At 36.3% G+C, this 22555-nt stretch overlaps 1 protein-coding gene across 1 annotated transcript in view; it reads right to left on the bottom strand.

The window, feature by feature from the left end:
* The window catches only part of LOC126868643 (netrin-B-like), a 106580-nt gene that overhangs the window by 45629 nt on the left and 38396 nt on the right, over nt 1–22555 (bottom strand). The window contains exon 2 of the mRNA XM_050624352.1: nt 522–710. Coding sequence (XP_050480309.1) covers nt 522–710 — 189 coding nt within the window. The remainder of the gene's footprint in view (nt 1–521; nt 711–22555) is intronic.

The raw sequence follows: 22555 nt of genomic DNA, 5'->3' as shown, positions 1-22555 counted from the left end.
GTTTAGCTGAATGGAATCATATCTGATCCATCTAGAGAATACTTGTGCCGTGACAAAGGTAAAGTAGATGAGATTTGGACGTTATTGGCTATCTGAATGTAGATTTTTTTCTGTATACGATTATTAATTACAACTAAAATTATTCTAAGGTACTATATTTAAACTGTTGTAAAATATTGTACTGTGATTAAATTTTTTCGTAGATATAAGCATATCTATTTCGCTGTCATTCGGATTCTCATTTTTATATTTATGTGTTAAATTTGTTTCTATTAATACCGAGAACTATCTTGTACCTTTTTAAAAATTAGTGTGAATCTGCCACGATGATCTATCAATATGTATGTCGCATTGATACTGATATTCTTACGTGTCTGGTCATAGAACGTAGAATTTGTAGGAGGTGAACGAACGTGCCAGGAACATGCAAACGATTGCAACAAATAATTCCCGATTGATAGATCAGTGGGAACAAGCTATCTTAAATTAGCGGTGATCCATGGCTGTCGGAGGGTACTTACGTTTGCAGGCTTTACGATGTTGGATCGGTCTCGCCGGATCCCTGTAGTAACCTTCCCGACAATAGTGACAGTGTCTTCCTGCTGTAAAATGCCGGCACTGCAGACAAACGCCTCCGCTGACACGACCCGACAGCTTGTATAGTTCCATGTTGAATCTGCACTTTCTTGCGTGGAGATTGCAGTTGCATTCTGAAACAGATACACGTCCGATTAGATGACTAACCGGTCCTTCCATTTTGCTGAAGCAATTTTACTTTCCGAAACAGTTTAACCTCGTATTACAATTAAATGGACATTGGAACAACGCAATCGTGTTCATTTTGCAATCTTCCTAAGAGTAAATAAATGTCGACCATATTTCTGTAATATCAAATATCTTGGTAAAGGAATTAAACACGGTAAGTCAACGGCAGACTGACAAAAACGGTGCAATTGTTGATCTATTTTGACGGAATAAATGTCTTCGAGTGCACTACTTATTCCACTAGGATTCCATTATTTCACGATCAATTAGTTGAAGATATAATTTATGGGTTACAAAACAACAATTTATTATTTAGAATATAGCTTGGAATTAGAATAAATGAAGTTATAAAAAATAAAAAAAAAAAGAGAGCACGTGTATGAATTTTTTCGGACATTCTACCTGCATCATGTATTAACAGTATTATATATTATCTAGGTTAGGGTACGAGGTATAACCTCTAGGTATAACACACTTTAAGTGAAATCGATATATGTAGAAACACTTCGCTTTGCGAAATGTGAACGTTTTCTACTTACAGATAAACGTACGATACAATCAGGGGAAAAATGGCAGGATAAAACGATTAGTATATTAGCGAAGAATGGATAGCACATTCAAATTTGTGTCTTTAACCGTCAATAACCAAAGTTTCCTTTACTCACGAGAAAAAAGATTATGGTTAACGACTATTTCTGATAGGACAAAGTAAAAACTACATAATAATAAGTAGATTGTAAATATTTATGCATCTATTATGAGAATCTTAGATGTGTATATATATGTAGAGTAAATAGAAACAAACCTTTAACGACATACATAAAATGCATAGAACACATAAAATCATTCTAATTTTTAAAAATATACGTATGCAGTTACAATTTCTACAAAAAATTACGAATTAATCGTATTTCCATTTAATTTAAGTTATCACAATAGTGTCACCACGTTTCTTGAGAAGTTAACGAATCGGAGGAGAAATATTCTTGTGTTTATCGTAATAGTGAATTTCAAGCGTATTCATTGGAAGCAGAGAAAGAGTCGTGAACGAGATGGAGAGTGTCTTGTCTGGTGTGCGTTGACAATTTTCCTTCGCTTTCTTCTTTTCCCCGATTCGCCGGAAATGTCCCGCGCGGTGCGGCGCGGTGTCGTCATATCGAGGGCGACCCGTCCATTGAATTCTCGAGAATCGAACAAGAAGTATCTCCAAAAGACTCGTGCTTCCTCTACTCGAGCACGTCGTTCCGCAGTTGTTCTTCGTGACTTCTTGAAAATAACAGAATAATTGAGAGGTATCAAGCGAATAGAAAGAATAGGAGGAGAGGATAAACGAGGAAAAGTCGGTAGGGAAGTTGCAATTTTAACGATTCTTCTTACACTATTCATATACGATCACTCGACCCAATAATCCGTGTATCGAACCAAACTGAGCGTGCCTTATTTTCCGTTTTCACGCGAGACGCCATCGTTACGCGCTTCTTTCCGCTGAGCCAGCTCTTCGCATCCACGTTAATGTTTCTTCACATCCGCGTTAACGCTTCTTCACACCGAAATAGATTTTTTATGGTCCTGAAATTTCGCCTCGTGGTCTGGATTGTCAGCCTCGTTCCAGTTACGAACTATAAGCTACGAGCTACGAGCTGTGAGTCGAGAAAAGATTCGGCATGTTTTATGACCGAGTTAAGTAACCAACTCAATTTTTTATACTTTACCGTATAACGTTAACGTACAATTCGTAATTCTTATCTCCATTCAAAGATAGATAAATATACGATAAAAAAGATGTTAAAACTATGATTATCGAATAAATATTTCGTTAAATTTAATTCGATCTCTTTTAACGAAGAAATGTGTTATTTGCTTAATAATTAAGCATTTACTGCACAATTAACTCAGGAAGGCAGGAAAAATATTATCGTTAAGGATGCGTGGAAAAACCGAAATCCGATGCTTTACACAGCAATATACCCGATTACCTACGAGATACGAGATACGGAATTCGATGTAGAGGATAAAGATAAAGGTGTAAGTGTAGGTATAAGTATAGGGATAGGTATTGGTATAGTCGTTAAACGCACGTGGAATGTAGCGTGGCGGATCGATCGAATAACCTCTCGATAGTTAATAACCTTGTTCAGCCACCGTCTGAAATTTCTTGATCGATTCCTGTTATTAAGCTGTGGCTGGCCACGCTAAGGCCCTGGGTTGTTTTCGTAGAGGCAATCGCTGTAATTAGCGATTAACCGTCTTATAATCGATGTTCCACGTCTTCTGGATTTTCCTCTGCTCTTCGAAACCAACGGGGTTATGCTTTTAGCCTCGTTAAGATTTATCGACTACCCCGAAGAAAAAGATTTACAAGCTTGAATCTCGGACCATGCGAATCGAAACGCCTCGATTCTCTATTCTTTATAGCGAACTTTCCTTTTTCTCCTGCTCTTCATATTATTGCGTGCAAACGTGGCTTCAGACACATTACTTATTGCCATTAGCAAGTGTCACCTTGTCAGCGGATTTCACTTAGAATTTATCTGCTTTAGAATGTAGGTACATACATATATTATGGTTACGTTTCAGTTAGCTATTTTATTGTTCGCAACAGAATCTTTTCTGTTCTAGGCGTTATTCGATCAAAGTACGCAAGAGGCAGTATTTAATTTCTCGCACGTGTAGTCAATACGTAACAGTGCGTTTAGAAATCGAAAATATCAGATTTGTGTAATTCTTTGAGACAAACAGCTGCGGTGAAGTTGCGAGGTAATTTACTTACACGCGGATGTAAGCATGTATCTTCTCTAATCGTTGTTCAACGAATTTCCGGAATAGAAGGATGTAAAAATCTTTGAAGATTCTTGAAGTCTTGACTAGAATACTCAAATTATTTTAGACGTATGATTGTACATCGTAAAGCAACGTTGTATAGTTTAAGAATATTTTGGTACAACAAAAGCAACCTATTAAGCAAAATAAACAACTGGATTTTATACGAAATAATGTAAATTTAAAATCCTCTCTTAAAGATATTCTATGTAACAAGGGCAAATGGTGTTCCGAGAAAAATAGAATTATACATATTTAATAAAATATTATATCATTACTACTTCTTTATTTAATTCGATTAAAAGCATATCCTTCGTATATGAATTTGAAATTGACAACCCGATGGTTAATCAGAAATTAAAATCGTTCTTCGACAGCTGCGGGTCCATTATGGATACGTAATAAAGATTTTCAAAGCAAGAGGTATTGTTCCTTGCAGACGTGGCACTCTCGTGATAAATTAGGTCAAACGGTGCATTGTTTCGCACTTAGATCGAGCGAATACCGCTTGGTGATTGCTTTTAGATGATAGAGCAGTAATTACAGCCATTCCTGGCATATCGCTTCTAAGGGAGGTCTATTGTCGTAAGAGACGTCGAGGACCATGGTTCCATCAAATTTCAATACGAGTCAGTTGCTTCTGCAATTAGTGATCTTAAACGCATTACGACACCTTCACACACCGCTTTTGTTGGAACAAAGAAGAGGTCGTGCGTACATTATCAGGTTGCTGATTAGTTTCAAAAATTGATATTATTTAAAAAATATAAATTAATTATATATAATATAATACGTAAATATAGATACAAACCAAAGAAAAGTACCTTATATTTAAATGTTATATTTACTCTGTTAATATATGTATGTATTGTCATCCTGATCTATCATAGCATATTTCTACCTTTCTAAAGTACCTATTTCAAAATATGCATAACATTCCTTTCCGAAATTAATTGATACAAGCTACTCAATTTTAAAACTTTTCTTTTCACAAAGATTCCCAAAGAATCTTTTCACTGTTCGTTATCTCTCCATCAAACATCTTGGGTTGGGACATTTTAAAAATTATCCGGTTCTTTCCGGATCCCATTGCCTTCTTCCTCGTATGTATATGTGTCTGTGCTTATGCAAATGTGCACATATACGCGTAAAAGCTAATTAATCGAATTACACTGTCTTGTTTAAAGCAATAACGATTCTCTAATGAACGAGGAAAGGACATTCGTCCTGATAAGAGAAGATGTATGCTTTGACTTTATTCGCTCTAAACCTTTTCAAACTGCCGAGGAAAACGCTATAGTCGCTAACCGAAGACGGTTGTATCTCGATCTATGGTGAAACTATACGTCCCTAATCGATGCAGGAGCAAGTATTTCGAGATAACGTTTTACTTTTTCTTTATGTTACTATATCGCCCATTATCTTTTAGTAATTTCAGAACACATGCTTCCCCGCTACAGACGACTCAACGGACTCAACAGTAACGGCCAACATCACTTGATCACCGGATCTTGGAAGAAACAATCTCAAACAAAGAATGTTTAATGCAAGTCCCACATAATGTTATTACGATCGTGATACATACATATGTAATGTACATATATCATATAAAATAATATTAAGAAATGAACTATGTATAACGGCATGGTATGTGTATATATGTATGTATAATATAATTATATATATGTAGGTATAGGTAGCTTTTTCCATTCAATTCTAAGAATTCTTTAAACGATCCACATATTACATCGCAGTTACGTAATTCTCAACAAATGTATTTATTGGATAATAAATCGACGATTGAACGACCAAATTGCTTATAGAAAGGCATATAAGTAAACGTGTGTGTGTATATACTTTCGCTTATGTTTTATGCTGACAATTACGTAATATATATATGTTCATAGGCTAATTCATGTATAACAGAGGTAAAATCGAATCACCGCAGCACGTTCGAAATAAAGAAAATTTCTTTATTTTTATCTACGAACGTAGGAAAGCATCGCGATGCATTTTCTGTTCGTTAAGTCAGCTTGAACGTGGCTCGTGATATATAATATGTATTCTCCTCTCGGTATGGGGAACCGATGTTCTTTCAGAAAGGGGGTTATATGGTTAAAATAAAACAGCCTAACGGTTCGGTTACGAAAGTTAGCATGAAACGGATTCGCGGAACCCTGGCTACTGACCGCGAATGGATCGCGTAAAGTATCACGATGCACACGGCCGACACGGCCGAGAAGGGTTCGTGACCTTTCGCAGCCTTTGAAAACTCGAGTGTCTGTATCAGATCTTATCGATACAGCTGGCGATCAACGTTGAACTTCTCTGAAGCTGATGATACCTGGTTAGGTTCGGCGGACTGTCTTTGAATGCCAGAAGGATAGATTTCCTAACGTTTCGGTGTCTAGTAGCCGCTCTGTGAACTACATGATGCGTCATGTCCCGGGTCCCCGCTCTCCTCTAACGAGCTTAAATTTAATGGGAACCGTTTCGGTTGCCGACTAAACGAAATTCCATTCGAAACCTCTTACGATCGGACGATTCCAGGCAATTCAAATAGACGATCCAGATATTGAATTAGCTTTTCATTAGACTATCTTTTCAAACTTCTGTGAAACCTCCCGTTAAATATTAAATTTGTCTCTTTCGGTAAAGTGACAAATTTTCTTTGCTTTTAGTTTTGCGGACCTAATGCATTGCGTTGAAAACGTTACTCGATTATATGTATTTTTTATATAAACCTAAACTTAAAAAGAATCGAGGATGAACTTTTAGAACTCAAAAAATGTTGCGATTTTCACAATACTATAAAACTCGCTTTGTATTACATTCACCTGACATTTTAAGTAATAATATATTTATATATACCAATACATATAAATGGAATATATGTAATATTAATCCGTGATGCAATACAACGTTGCACTTACGATAACAATAAGAATAATAATAAATACGAATTACGATGATACCAAGGTAAATCTTTTTTAATTTCTGCAGAGATGTGATAAGACAAATATCAAGGAATATCCAGCTAGACATTTGTTGAAGTTGAACAAACATGTTGGTGTTCGCTAAAGGCAACAGCGGTAGTGGTCCGATTTTAATTCCCGTAATCCTATAAGCCTTCTAACGTGATTTCACGCTTTCAGATCTCACGTGAGTTTCGTTACGGTGTAGTTTTAACAGACAAGTCAAGCGGACAGGTTTTATTGTTTACTAAATAATCTATTCTTTAAAAAAAATCATTTTTCAATTATCTACCCTCGTATCTTTTTATCATACATAGTAAAAATGTATACCGTATACTCCTGAAAAAATATTCATCGTACTTTTGGATTGCGGTGGAAGAATCTAATTGGTAAAATTTGAAATTTTTTCATTGTTAGCGTCTGAATTCTTTTAAAAGGTATATACGTATACGTCCTGTTAACAAAAAACAGATAAAAATCGAATATTTCTATATTTTTCGGATATAGGTATATACGTAACCCCACGCTCTTTTCTCCGTGAAGCGCAAATGCATCGTTCAGAATGTTTCATAAATATTTTGTAATATTTTACGATATTTTTAAAGTATGCCGATATTTAGGTATTATCGATTTATTTTAACATTTCTCAATATATTTTATAATAACTCAGAGGAAACTCAACCCAATTCTGTAGCATACGAATTCTGTAGCACGAAATAATAATTTATATTACAATTTCCAAAAAATTATTGAAATGATTCGATGTACATATATCCATAAACGGTACAAAACAGGAAAGTAAAATTTACTTTCTTATGTAATAAATGCCGGAAAGTCTGAAATATCTTCGATAAAATTATTATTTAATTTTGGAACTCTCAGTCAGTCTCAATAAATCAGTTGCGTAAATCCCGGTCAATAATTATATTTCAAAAGGCAGTTTCCACACGCACTTATTATAATACATACATGTATAAGTTATACGATATTCTGAAATTGGTTCGCACACTTTCATCGCCTATAATGAAGAGGAAATAATCTCAAGTCTCATTGAATCTCTTATTTAACGTTACATATTTTTTTTCCTTGTCTTTCTTTTTGGTGAAATATAACTTAAAAATAATGTATCTTGGATCGTGCTTAAGATAACGAACCACATTTGAAACTTTCGTAACTCCTTATTTATGCTCATCATGCTAACCAAACAAAATAATAATCACGACATCCTTAAAATCTTTTTATAATTTCGTTAACAGACCAATAAATAGTACTTCTAAAATGACCACTGACTCAAGCGGAACGATATCATGGCGATAATAAAAATAAATCTTTCTTTACTCGTTACTAAATTTAACCAAACAATCTCAAATGTACAGTCAGTTACAAAGAAACTTCATTGCAAAATTACAAAAATACATTACAGAAACAAAAACGGTAGGTTCGATAATCTTTTTGATATAAAATGTTGTTTTATACCAAGTGAATAACTAAAGTTGCTGAAGACACATTTATAGAAATTATTAAACTTGTAAACTTAAACTTGTAAAACAAAATTAATTAACGTTATCAAACTTGTTAAGAAGAAAGGTAATAAATACAAATATGACGTTGTAGATATAAATATAACATTATAAATATAAATATAACGTTACAAATGTAACGTAAAAGTAAATACATCTATTTATATTTACATAAAAACATAGAAAAGAATGGAGATGCATAACATATTAAGACCTTGTAAACCTTCCCATTGGTACTTTCTATATTTAACAGTTAACAACCATTTCGGAATTGATGTAATTAAAGATTTTGGGAATTATTTGACATATCGTGGTGAACAAACTATATCTTGTAGATTTATGAGTAATAATAAAGCATGTAATTTTTAAGATCTGCAAAAAATGTTGAAAATGCTGGCGACCGAACTGCATACACAGGTGTGTCTCCGAATTAAATTTTCGTGCACGCTTTCCAACGTACTTTCCGCTTTTAGTTCTTCGAACGCCGAAACGATCCTCGCTTTTGCTAGTGGAAGACTTGTGTTGTCCTCGGAATAAACTTTTGATTTAATATGTACATTTCTACATAAATGGATACAGTAAATAATGGTTTGTATCGAGAGCCGTTTGACAAGTCATAGCTCGATTTTCTCGAAAACGAAGCCTCAAATAAAAGAAATTTATTCCATATATTCGACTTATTTTCTCATATACAATCGCACCCTCCAGATTGCACCATCAATACTGGGATACCCTGTATAATTGGTACAGCTCACTGTGTAATAATAATTTTTTAACAATTCAAACAGCCTGTTTATATTTTTTTGAAACGTCGATTGACATATCCAACAATCTGGTTCGAAAACATAAGCTCTTTCGAACGCGAAGAGCGTCAATCGTGTTTACATTTATAGAGACTAGAATTTCAATTACATCGAGTGAATCGTGTATTAGTGGCGAATCGCGTATTCAGCAGTGAATTCCTTCCGACAAATTCCGTCGACATAATGTCTCCATATAACACTCATCCGACAAATCGGTCGCGGAAGCTGCATCGCTGTCTATCATCGGAAAGATCAGCCATGGACAGATATAGCACGTCGACGTCGAGTAAACACGTGCCTGTATCCTGTATATTCGGGAAAGCGTAAATTTACGAGCCAATAAATTATCACGGCACGCCTATCGTGACATCGCTTGCAAAACGCTAACAAGCCGTTAACGCCGTTGCGCGGCTCTCGACGTTAATGAGCAACGGCACGCGTGAAAACGGATCTACTGAAATTTTCACGTGCCTGTCTGTTTGAGAGAAGAAAAGTGCAAAATGAAAATTTCGAGGTAACATTTTCTAATCGCATCATAATGATCTATAAAACTAAACTAAAACGAGAATCGATTATATACATAATTTCGACAGCTTGTTACATTTTTATTTACCGTGCAAAAATTGTAAATTGTTTGTCATTTTTATCGTTTTACTTATATGCCAATATATTATGCTAAAAATTAAAATTATATAATTACATAAACTTGCTCGATTATAGTCGTACATCTACTATTTGCAAATTAAGACAGTTTCGAAAGAAACTTTTCGTGCAAGCTTTATCGCTGAAACGTATTCTTCATTTTTAAATTAGTTTTAGATTCACCGATATTATTAATATTAGAGAAACAGCTAAACCGTACAAATACGTACAATTTTTCAGTCCCTTTACATGCAATGTCACACAGTTAATCGAATGTCACATAATAAGTTTTGCTGTTAATAGAACGAATTTTTGGCAAGTTTTTTAAAACGTATTTTTGACAACTCCAAAGTTTCTCGTGCTGCCGAGTATCCATTTATTAACGTATTGCGATTTGAATCTTAGATTTCAGATTCTAGATTTAGTCATCGAAAAGACGTCCTTTTTTGTTTTCAATTATTATTAACGATGGAATGCATAAGGAATCGCGATCAACTCGTCAAGGCGAACAAGAAGTTTCAACGAGAGACTGCTCATTAAATAAAGCACGAAACGAAAGATATGATAAAGATAGAATGGAAAATATACGATCGCGGGGCATCGGGAAACGAAGTGTAGTCTGGAAGGCAGATGGAAGAAAGGGGTGAATTACAACGACTTCTTTCGTAGCTGATTCGATAATGGGTGCTAGAACTGCTAGAAGTAACGCTATAAACGACGCTATGCACAGACCAGCATCGGTTGTTCGCCATTCTCATTACAAATGGTCTCATCTTGAGACACGTGTTTGTTTATGTCGTCATCAGTCGCGTACCGTCGTTGCTACTAGCTCCAAGCACTTACTGCAAATGTATTCCACGCGAGAGGTATGCGAAGGGGAACGACTTTGCTATCCGCCGCCATTACGGCTCTTCTCCCTGGACTTATATTACGTCAAGAAGTTGTTTATTCGATAGGGACAAACACTTCGTACCTTGCAAAATATATCGCTCTCTCTCTCTCTCTCTCTCTCTTTCTCTCTGTCTGTCTCTCTCTCCCTCTCTCTCTCTCTCTCTCTCTCTAGCAACGTCTGCTCAATGAAACACTAAAACGGTTTTCGAACCTGTTCAATCCGATACACATTCAACCAATTTTTAATATTGTGACAAATAAAAAATGAATGTTTAATTCGTGGACGATATTGCAAAACTAGATTCTATTATTTAGCTATATTCGGTTCGAGTTACGGTAAATAAATAGTTATTTTCTAAATTTTTTAACTGAGAGTAACTTTGTACCTGCAAGAAAGTAAAATTACCAATTTTATTTTCGATGCAACACAAAATTCCGGAAAGTCGCGGGAACAAAATTTATTAATAACGTGATTTATACTACGACTATTGTTTCTTTCAAGTCGAGGATCAAACGATAGAACCTCCACCTTTGCATTATAATTTATATCATTTTACGTTCAAAATATATTTAACGTGATGTTTGCACCTTAAATGTCTATCGGTTACTACTGAATCGAGAAGCGTGTTAATTTAAACGTTCCTATTGCTTAGCGCGGATTCGTAAGTTTTTATTCAAGATCGGGAAACCTTCTTACGATCAAACCGTCGCCGGATTATCTGCTTCGAGATCGTAAATCCGTTACTTTATTTCTTTCCTTATCTCCGAGGATGGTGCAAAACTCGCGGACCAGTAGTAAAGCCCAAGGTACGTAGTAAAAAATAACAAGGCCATTCCACGGAACATTGACACAAAGCGAGGGTGAATCGACGTACACTTTATTCTGCCATTCTATGGGCCAACCTTCACCGTATGATCCCAAAAAATCAGTCGATTAAATGGTCTGGAATCTACAATTGGCTCGTGTTCCTCGCGGAACAACCGTAGCCCGCTTCGATTCAATTCCAAAAATCTCCACTTCACACACGCAAATCTTTTTCTCACAATCAGTAGATAAATCGTCACCAGACTACGTGACCAAGTTGGCGACAAAAAATGCTATTTTCATTTTGAAACACTATTATTCTATCAAACAAATGGCCTTTCACGTACTAAATTCGTCGATTCACATCTTGTAAATTCAATTTCATTGTGCGAAAACCCATTTAGCAAATCGACTATACTATTTCCAAAAATACGTTGACAGTGTAAAGATAGCATAAATGAGCATAAATATTAAATTAAATTTTAAAGAATAATGCTTAATGGATAACACTTTCACTTTTCTTATTTCTTAACCTACATATGTAGTTAACGACTGTGACTTTTGAACGACTCGAAAATATGCATACTTTTCTGTAATAAGACATTCTCGATGAAGTATTCAAGTTAGTGAAAAAAAATCCTGATTAAATTTTCTATTTCAAAATAAAGCACTAGTTATCAATTTTACATGTTCATAACTATGAAACTGATTTTAAATAAAACATCCTTAATGTCCATTAACCTAACTCTCGGTAACCTTTTAACAACCGTTTATGATAATATGTACCATGACAGCGTACGACTGCAATTTGAATTTAACATAACTGGCGTCCGCTATTTTCTGCAGCTATTCCCTTAAGTTCAGATGCGTGTAACGCGGAAGCGAATTTTCCTGTAATTTCGATAAAATATTCCACTTTTAACAAATTTAAATACCAGTCTATATTACCCGTTCCAAAGTGTGTGGGACGCGGAGTGGAAGCACACGTAATTTTAATATTAACATGTAAATGGTCAGAATTACAGTATTATGTAAAATGTCGCTTACTTAACTAGAGTTATAATGTAACTGCGCCTAAACAGGAACGAACATTACACTTGGATTGGTTGTCTCTAAATACACATACCTATAGTGCTTTTTCGTATAATATAGAAGATATAGGAGATCTATATGAAAGTGTATATGAGCAGATGTAAAAAGACATTTTATTTGGCTTGATGCTGGCGGATCGAACGATGATCAGGAGCCACGTCGCAGCCATGCGATCGGCTTGGCGTTACTTAACCCTTTCGTCTTTTACTTATTCCTACACTGTCCTCCTTTTCTTATCTCGAGAAGCCACAACCACTGTCACAGCCACAATCACAGCCACACCAACAAATCGACACATGGCAGGAACGCGTTAGAAGTCAGCACGAGGCAGAGCCATACCATTTTGGCAACTATTCTATATATATGTCGAGTTATCATTAGGGTTAGGGGCATGTAACGAATCTTTATTTGGATTAGACATTGTCGTTATGTAATAGAGAAGATATTTACTAGCACAAATATGATTATTACAGAATTTGACAAGTAACCGTGGTAATTAGATACTCGAGATGCTAATAGCAATGATCTTAGACTTAATAACGAATCCACGGTCAACGGGGTAGCAAATGTGCTTTCTTCCAAAGTCCAAGTCGAACTAAACTCACTGGTCCACGATTCAAGTGTAATTCAACTTACTCCTCCACAAGTAGAACTCAACTTCTTCAGTCCAAGTCGAACTGTACTTATATACTCTTCTCCGTACTTCTCTGTACCCCTCGGGTCAACTATATTTTTAAGGAGAGCTATACAATTACTCCATACCTCTGTTAGGTAAAAACGTCCATCCGTGGCTACGTTCAGCGACCCGTTGTATCACTTCGAGGCCAAGCCTATTGTCATAATTCTCGGACACACATAATCGGATTAAATCATAAACAACTACTTCTAAATTTTATTATTCAAGCACCGCTATAATGAAAAATCTAGACTAAACTAAAAGTATCGGGGGTCTTCCTAAAAATTCCAAAAGAAAGGCCCCGATGTCCTTTCATCTCCGACATATATATATATATATTTTTTTTTTTCTTTTTTCCAATGAAGAGAACTTATAAATGCAGTTTTGTCTTTTACAGTAACTACGAAGGCATTTAAAAAACAACGTTTTACACAATAAGTATATTTATAAAGTTTAGAATCATAACTGAATGATTTTATATAGATTTCCTGCACGTCCTACATATGCCAAATAAATATTATATTATTATAAACTACGCAAGTGCTTTAACAATCACAATTCGAACAACGTTATCCTTCTAACTCAACAAAATAAATATTTTGGTTGCATTAAAATTACGATCGACGATTTCAATGTCGAGGGTCGTACGATTCCGTGGTTTACGAAGTTTTGTTTTGTTTGGCATTGAGAATCAAAGTCCAGTGTACGCGCTCGCCCACGTAAGTATCTCTCCTCCGTACCTTTGTTTTCTCTGTCAGCTCTCTAGAAATAGTCAAACACGCTTCTCTACTTCACGTAACCTAAGCACACATCGTCGAGTGACGTTTTACAATGCGACGTACCGCACCGCGTCGTTTATACGCCATCTAAGATTGTAAGTCCTGCGAAGCTATCGCAGTGTAACACAATCCGCGTGTTATAATTCGAGGGTAGGAATGCTTGTGTAAGAATCCATGATCGTAGAAGTGCTTTGCCTGCGCACGTATACACTCGTTCGCTTGTGTAGTTTGTTACAGGTAGGTACATGTAATCGTGAACAAGGGCTTTCGAAGACAGCCAATGTTCACCTGATTGGAAAATCTGAAGTACCTCGTTTCTAACGCAATTACCGTTATATGACGCGTCTATGTTGGATATTTTTTCAGAGAACCATTGTCATGTTTATAAAAAAAAAAAAAAACACGTGAAAAAACACGAACGTGTTGAACGCGATAGCTTTAACAATACGAATAGGTACAGATACGCAGGCAAAAGTTGAGAGAATCGTAGTATATTCGGTAGGTATATAGATATAATACGATATCTACATGGTGGCTATTCGTCGATACGGATAAGCTGGAAATCGAAACGATCAATCGAGAATTCTTGGCATTCGTCCATTTATCCTCCGAGATTGAATCAAGCAATGGACAAAAAATAGGGGGAGCAAGGAATCGATAGCAGTGATGCCGATGCCGGAGAGGGAAGGGGCTTGCTCTGGGTACGCTTACAAGCTTCTCCGTTGGAAAGTAGTCTCCAGGGAGCTTTAATTAAGCAACTAATTTCGAGACACACTTTACTCTCGCAGCCTGCCTGCTGGCAGACATACGAGCCTAATGCGAACGCGCTGGAAATTTATTGGGGGGTGGGAGGGTTAAATCGAGCAGTCAACTCGTCGTAGCTACGCCCTTCGCGTTTCACCAGAGGCAAATAATGGCAAATAAAATCCCCCTGAAATTTCGTTACCGTTTGATTTCTGTTTCTAGTTAATTTCTCTCAACCTATTGGAATAATAATTAAAACGAGGTCATTTAAGGCATGTCAGTGAATACAATTTAAAATATGGAAATGGAGGAATACGTCGGTCGTCAATTATTTCAACGTCGATGTTTTAGAGGAGAAATATGCGTTCTTTTTTTTTTTTTTTTTTTTTTTTTGCTTCCGATATAACGGGAATATTGCTTCCATATTGATACCCACTATTGCATGAAAAATAAATCGTGACGCTGCTTCTCTCACTGGGGGATACAATATTCGTTATTGAAATATGTATATGTTGCTGCAGTAATTGATCCATATCTTACCCTGACAAAATACCGTAGCATCGATGTAAGCATTCATTCACCGTTTCTTCGACTTCGAATATCGAATAATGTTTACATCTAATCAGGTAAATTCTTGTGAATTCGATATGAAAATCTTATGTTATAAAATGTGTGTACACTAAAATCAAAAGGAATATCAGTGTTTGACTTTCCATTTTTTTTTTCACACTTAGTAAACGCATTTGATTATATGTATGTATTACGTTATCGTATATCAATTTTCTAGACGCATTAATATTTTATAATAATAACAATAATTGTTATATTTGTAATAATATAATATAATATACTAGTAATAATAATTATAAAAATATAATAATAATTTATTATAATAATATTAATAATATCGTAACGATAAACGTTCGATTATTCGGACGATTGAAAATACAAGTAAAAATAGCCACGCGCATAAAGCAACATTATTGTTCGAGACATAATTACTATGAATAATTTTTTATCAATTTCTTTCTATGAAGGAAATGTGTATCAAAGTGAGCGTAGGTTTTCGTCCGCGAAATAAGGGTATATGATCGAGTGTACATGAGCAAGGATCGCTTTAAGCAGATCTCCACCGGGCGACGCGACGCGACGCGCGACGAGGTAAAAAGCAAAAATTTCGCGCGTCTCCTGATGGTAGTTGTTCCCAACCCCCGAGGGAGTCCTTCCGAACCTGAAGGGAAAAACGAATAAGGAGCAAAGGACGCAGTAAGAAAAAAAGAAAAGGGAAGAGAGAAGAAGAAGAAAAGAAGAGAAAGGAAAGAAGCGAACCGGCTAGGCTGTCGGTTATTTTAATGAGAGTTAAAGACCTTGAGTACACGTCGAATAAATCATTTTGCCGGGGCGCTAAGTGCACGACGGAGGGGAAGTGCATCATTGGACACCTCTCTTTATCCGCGCGGATCACAGACAGGCGCAGTTGCGATGGCATACGTTGCCGTACACCGCCTACGTGTACCGTTCGCGTCCGCGTTTTCATGCCGAAATGCATACCGAGACGACGAAGCGACGCGACGCGACGAGCGCGTACGCGCGCGCACGTCCGCCTACTACACGCGTTCGTTCTCGCAATAAAATGTCGAACAACAGCCTACGAATATAAACGAACCCATGCCCACCCGCGATACGGCCTACGAATATGCCGAAACGACCGTTTTACGCGCGTACGTGCGCCTATCAGTTTTATCGGCTTCCTAATTAATATGCATCCCTGACACTGCCATTCATAATGTTTCCGTCGTGTCCGTGACGAGAGAAAAAAAGTACCGCGCCGACTTCTCGTAGGATGTATTATATTTGAAACACGCTACGGTGAACATTGTTTACGATGAAAACAACCATCCCGTTGACGCGACCGTCGTTTTATCGTCGCGTCGTAGCCACGCGACTTTACGCGTTCTTCGCATTTGTCGCCACGGATTTGCACGGCTTAATTTAAACTTAAGCTACCTCTGTATAGAGGCTTCGCTTGAATTACACGTGAACAAACAATACCTTTTCTTTAATCTTTCTACCACGTACATATGCTCTTCGTCTATTTTTCAGAAGTACCGATCTTAAAAGAAGATAAATTCTTTGACCAAGTTCCGTTCTGCAAATCAGCACCTTTTGCATATTTTTTATGTTTCATATGCGTATGTATAAGAAATATTGCTTATTAATAATTACTCTACTAATATAGAATATGAGAACCGATAACGCGTTTCTTATTTTTCATACGAACGTAGAACATTAAACAATAAGATATTTTTTTCGCGCCAACATCTCGTACGTATGTTCTAGTCGCAAGTGAAATAGATTAGTCGTTGAAATTCGATTAAAAAAAGTTAGAAAGAGTTAGCTATCTTGCAGAGGATAACACGGTACATACAAGTGGTGCTGGGTAGGAAGGATTTCGATGAAAAGCGAGTTCAAACCGTGAGATCTATTAGGTACGTTTCATACATTGCTCGAATACGTGGTGTGCACACAAGACAGCCACCCTAGTATCATGTCTTTAGATATACTTGCAGGTATACGCATGGTTATACGTTATATGTATACGCGGTACAGCATATATTCAGGGTAATAAATATTCTTCATCCGAGTCAGCATCGGCTCGCTTGATCTTTCATAGCCGCTCGTAAAGTTCGTTGGGGTGGGCCGTAAAATTTGTCGACTATCTGAAATATTTGAGACCCTCTTTCGAATAATCCTTGCGAAAACTTTGCCTTATTTCCCGCACAAAAATATTGCGGCCGACATTTTACCAAGCTTTTACCAAGTAATAAACGTACTAACTACATCCTGACGAAAGGGGAAGAAAATCAAAATATGTAGGACTAAAATGGAAAATTGAAAATCAACGATACGAGAGAGATATCATCCCGCCCAAGCAGCAATTGCCTGGGGCCTGGGGAATAAAATCGTTAAAATTCTCCCATCGCCGAGAGAACTCTAACAAATGGAAGATACACCACGACTTCTGGAGGCAAGCAGATACCGGCTGACGAGCTTAGTTACCCAATATCAGCTTGCAAACCTTGAAAAGGTTCTTCGGGGTAACGAGACGAAAGTTTTTCCAGTAACGAGGGAAAACTTTGTCCGAACGATATCACCTCGAGGATCAGACGACTCTTTCTTCGAGTTCGTCTAACGAAACGTAGCCGCAGGGTTAAGTGGGTGACACTGGCTGCCTAGGGTTCGATTGCTTGGGAAATTAGCGAGAACGCGTTTCCGCTATTTCCGAAGGGAAGAAGATCTTCTGGAGAACGCAAATTCCCCTCAGGGTCTACTTTCGGCGCATAGGTACTACCGTGAGAGAGCGAGAAAGATCTGTGAAATTTGGACTTCGATCTTCAGCCAGAAGAATTTCATTTAAAGAACATCAAAAGTTGTAAAAAGATTTAACTAATATTTAAACTTTTATACTTTTCTCGACACGTTAAAAATAACGAACGATCGCTTTCGCTCTGCTTAACTGTGTAGTTAGTATCTACGGATATGAGAACTTTTTTCTTCCATTCCTGTAAAATCTGTTTGGAAAAAGATTCACGTTCCAAGATAAGTAGAACGAACGATTTATTCTAGCTGAAATAGTTTTCTTATCCTTAGCGCCTAATGTTTCGTTGTGTTACCTAAGCTAGTACGATGCAACTCCGTTAGGAGGTGCTTAGAAATTTTAATAGTTGCGTATTTAACGAATGTATTTTAACAACTCTATTTTGCACTATGTTTTCACCTTCCCCTATAAGGATCATGATGGGAATAGTTCTCGACCAAAATGAATAAGTATGCGAATTAATAAATGTGATATATTAATAAATGTAATAAATGCAATAAATGCAAATACTATAGCCAAGAAATTACCTAAGACTTCAACGTGTTATATTTCAATGATAGAAAAGAATGTCATTATACCGGTTATAAAGAGTTTATATTCACAAAACTTTTACCAGGATACGTTTTAATTCATTCCGTTTCTAGAAAATCGGTCCATTTCTGTAAATACAATTTTGCCAGCCAGTTGTTGCGACGACTAAAAGAAAAAGCTATGACCGGAGTGATATTAAAGAATTTAGTTAGAAATGCTTGTTTACTGTGAAGCTAATAAATGATATGAAACTTTTGACGAGTTTTATTTATATGCCTAAAATTTCATAAAAAACGGGAAATATTTTATAAATCGTAGATCTCTCGTTTTTCATCAGAAATATTTCGTTGAAAATATTTTCAACGATACGAGTTGAGTACACTTGTTGAAGAACTTTATCGCGACACGTTAAAAATATTAGTCCAAAGAAACATAAACAATTTTTCAATGAAAGAGTTTGAAATTTTGTTTCTTGCTCACAATGCTCACGCTATTAGATGTCAGAACCTTTTTCCAAGTAGCAGATTTATCAGAAAATGAACATGAACAACTATTTTTTACATACGAACAGATGGATAGCCTAGATAGAATGTTTATATATCTATATCATGGTTTTTGTATAATGTCAGGCAATATGTGTTTATAGATTGATAGCCATAACTTCTTTCGCATTGTATGAAGATATTGTGCACAATAGAAAAATATTCAGTGTCATTGAAATGTTAAAATTGAAGGAATTTGCCCAATTTCTAGTATTCAAAACAACGGAGCTCCTTTTAACTGTACGCAATAAAATCTTCAAAATATGTATACTTAATTTTTGAGCTTCAGTGATCCCGAACTCTAGACAATCGATTTCGTATTACAGATAGAAAGTATTATGATAAAATCCTGTCCTTGTCCATTTTTTACAATTCTATCACTTACGAAATATCAGTTAAAAACTGATAAGAATAACGAACAACCTGTACATTAGCCCTATTTATCGTTTTGTCTTATTACTATAAAACAGGGACAAACTATAAATAAAGAAAAGCACGTTATCTCGAAGGGAGATCGTTTCGGTGGTCGGTATGCCTAATTGCGACAAATCTGTCGTCTGTTAGGATTTTTCTTCAACTAGCGGCGGCTTATTATCTGATTTCGCCAGTTCTGGTACCTTATTATAGCCGGAAATAAATCAGTAACCCTCGCTTCGGTCGAATCGTTTCTCTGTAAAGTTCAGTGTCGCCGAACGTTTACCTGGCTTTTCCAATTTCACAGATCGTCGAAGATTTCCGTTGTTATTTCGTCCTACTCTGCTTCTACCCTAATATCCTAAAGAAACGAACACTTTCTACGATCGAAGACAAACTACCAACCTGGGATTTATGGGGCTACGTGTACCATCGTTTCATCTGACTTCAGAAAAATACGATCAGGGAAACAGAAGTGAACAAAGTTCTAGAAAAGTTTTGAAACATCATTTTATTTTGCTCTTGTTACAAAAAGTACTTGCTTCCGAAAATAATAATGAGTAATAGCACGAAAATAAATCCTGATAATAAATAACGAATTTGTAAAACCTTTTTTTTTTTGTTCAAATAATTATTGAAACGTTTCAAACAACGAACGGTTTGAATCGTTCAATCAGGTAACGATTGAAAATAATTGCTGTAATACAGGTTGTAGATTGCCTTACATTAATTTGTATCTGTTATATTTTACGATGTATCGCGACAAATACGAATTAAAATCAGTATCTGGTAGTGATCTGATAGTGATGTTGTTGGTAAGTCACTGTTGTGGAACAAAATTGGAGTAAATGCCATATATATGTGCGTCAGCGTGGTGTTAGATCAACGTACCTAGTAAATATTTTACGTAGCACGAAGAAAATGAATGTTTAGGCTAGAAAACGAAAATATGATTAAAAAGATGATTTTAATTTTGAAATACTTTATACGCGGTACTAACTTCGTGACGTTTTGAATATTGCCAAAAGCAAAATTAATAATTACATTTAAAAATCACTCGTTACGAACTCTGTTCGATTACACTTATGTAACGTACATTAACGTAAACTAAAGCATAAAAATAAAACATTAATACTCGTTAATGTATACAAATCGTAGCTCTATGAATTAGAATATCTTAGACTGACGTCGTAGCGTCATAATTACATAATTGTTGGAAAGTCCGCATAACTCTTCGTTTCAGTCATAGAAAATACATCTACTTTTTGCATAAACACGGTCTTTCTCTCATTAAGACAATTACATAGAAAACAGCAAGGATCGTGCTATTGTATCGTAAGAATACCAAATAGGTCTAACGGATACAATTTCGCTTATAAAAGTAACAAGCAATTGCGTACACTATTCTAAATACCGTGTTCTCTTCTTTAAATGGCATTGAACGACCATCATAAATCGAGCTGACATGACGTATCGCTATTCTTATACGTACTACACTATAAATTTCGAACCAACCACCCTAATAGCTCTGAAAATATTTTTTACAGGACTTACATGACACACATTCCTCCAACGCGACGGACACATGGTCTACATTTGATCAGTCGATAGGGTGGTATCGTCTATTTGTAAACACGAGAAAGAGGAGCGTAGGAGTCTCGTAAATTCATCGGCGCGTTTGCGATGTAAATTTACACAGTGAACACCCCTCCCCTATAGCTGCTTTGATTTGAATACCATTTTGAATCTCTAAGGAAAAAACAAATCCACTCGTCTAATCACTTCACTGTATCCTTTATCCTTCAAATTTCCACATTTCATAAACGGAAGTATGTTTGATTTTTCATGTAGCAAATTAAGTGAGCAAAGTGGCGCGTCAAAAATTATGTACATCGACAGAATCGACGATTTTCCCTTCTTTTCATCGGCCGATACTTTTTAATCAGAAAAACTTTCAACCGTCGCATCGCGCCGCACTGTTCGAAAACGAACAAACGTAAAGCTCGTTGCTCACGAGATAGAAAGGCAAAAGATGGATTAAGCGCAAAAATAATTCACCCAGTGCTGTTCACAGAAATTGTGCGTCGACGAGATTCACAGACCCCTCCGGCGGATTAATTCCAGCTATTTCCAGCATTGAAAATATTAATTAAAAAAGCAGCGAAATCTGCTCGCATCAAATATTGGCATTTTCCAGATATCCAAACGGGAATGCTCGAACGATGCGTTATCGCTTCAATTGAACGAGAATTCTTGCACGTTTAAGCACGATCCCTTTATCAATGTATCAATTTTTACAGAGATAATCCATTTTGCTTGAAACGAATAGAAATTTGTTACGTTAGAGAACAAGGATGCTGTCATTTCGTTACACATACACATACCACTCATCCTCCTAAATATATACATTTATGTAAGTACCTACTTATAATAGGAAAATGTTAAATACGTTTAAACAAATTCCATAAGAAAGTTTAATGTCTACACGTAGGACAATGTCTATATATAGTAGAATTAACTGTTTATATCGTATAAATTTTTATATTTTCAGAAGACGTGAGTCAAACGTACTGTGCCGTCATCGTTTCGGTGCAGTTAAAAACAATCAGGAAAGGCGAAGAATTATTCGAATCGAGCGGTTACGAAGGTTAAGACAGGTCATTACAAACGCGTTGCGGCTGTACGCGGCAGTACGCTGGCCGCGTTTACACAGTAAATATATCAATGAATTTATGATCCTGGCTGATCCCTAATGGCCTCACAAACAGATCTTCGTCGGGCTATGCGCGGTTCGTGCTTTCGTTCCAGTCGAAAGATGCATTAAAGCCGGAGTGTCGAGAAAATGGAGGGCTGCGATGTAAATATAATGTACCTTCGCTAACAAGGCTCGTGTCCTTTTAATTTTCACCCAGCTTCTTAACCCTTTTTTCTACTAATACGCCGTGCTACGAGCATCGCAATTACGTAACTTGACGGGATCAAAGCTAATCGCACATATTTATAGATATATTGTAATTATATAAACACTGCTTGAAGAATATTCGCTAAAAATACGTCCTTCATAATTCGACTCGGTTTCGATCTTGGGAACACTTTACGAAACTAATGTTGCAAGGACGTTGAAGTATCATCTTCGTCGGAAATTCCTTATCGCCGTGTCAAGAAAGTCAATTCCTT

This window comes from Bombus huntii, chromosome 8, assembly GCF_024542735.1.
Source record: "Bombus huntii isolate Logan2020A chromosome 8, iyBomHunt1.1, whole genome shotgun sequence".
In the NCBI taxonomy this organism is placed as follows: Eukaryota; Metazoa; Arthropoda; class Insecta; order Hymenoptera; family Apidae; genus Bombus; species Bombus huntii.
The sequence above is the reverse complement of the archived record's forward strand: the minus strand, read 5'-3'. Positions and strand labels throughout refer to the sequence as shown.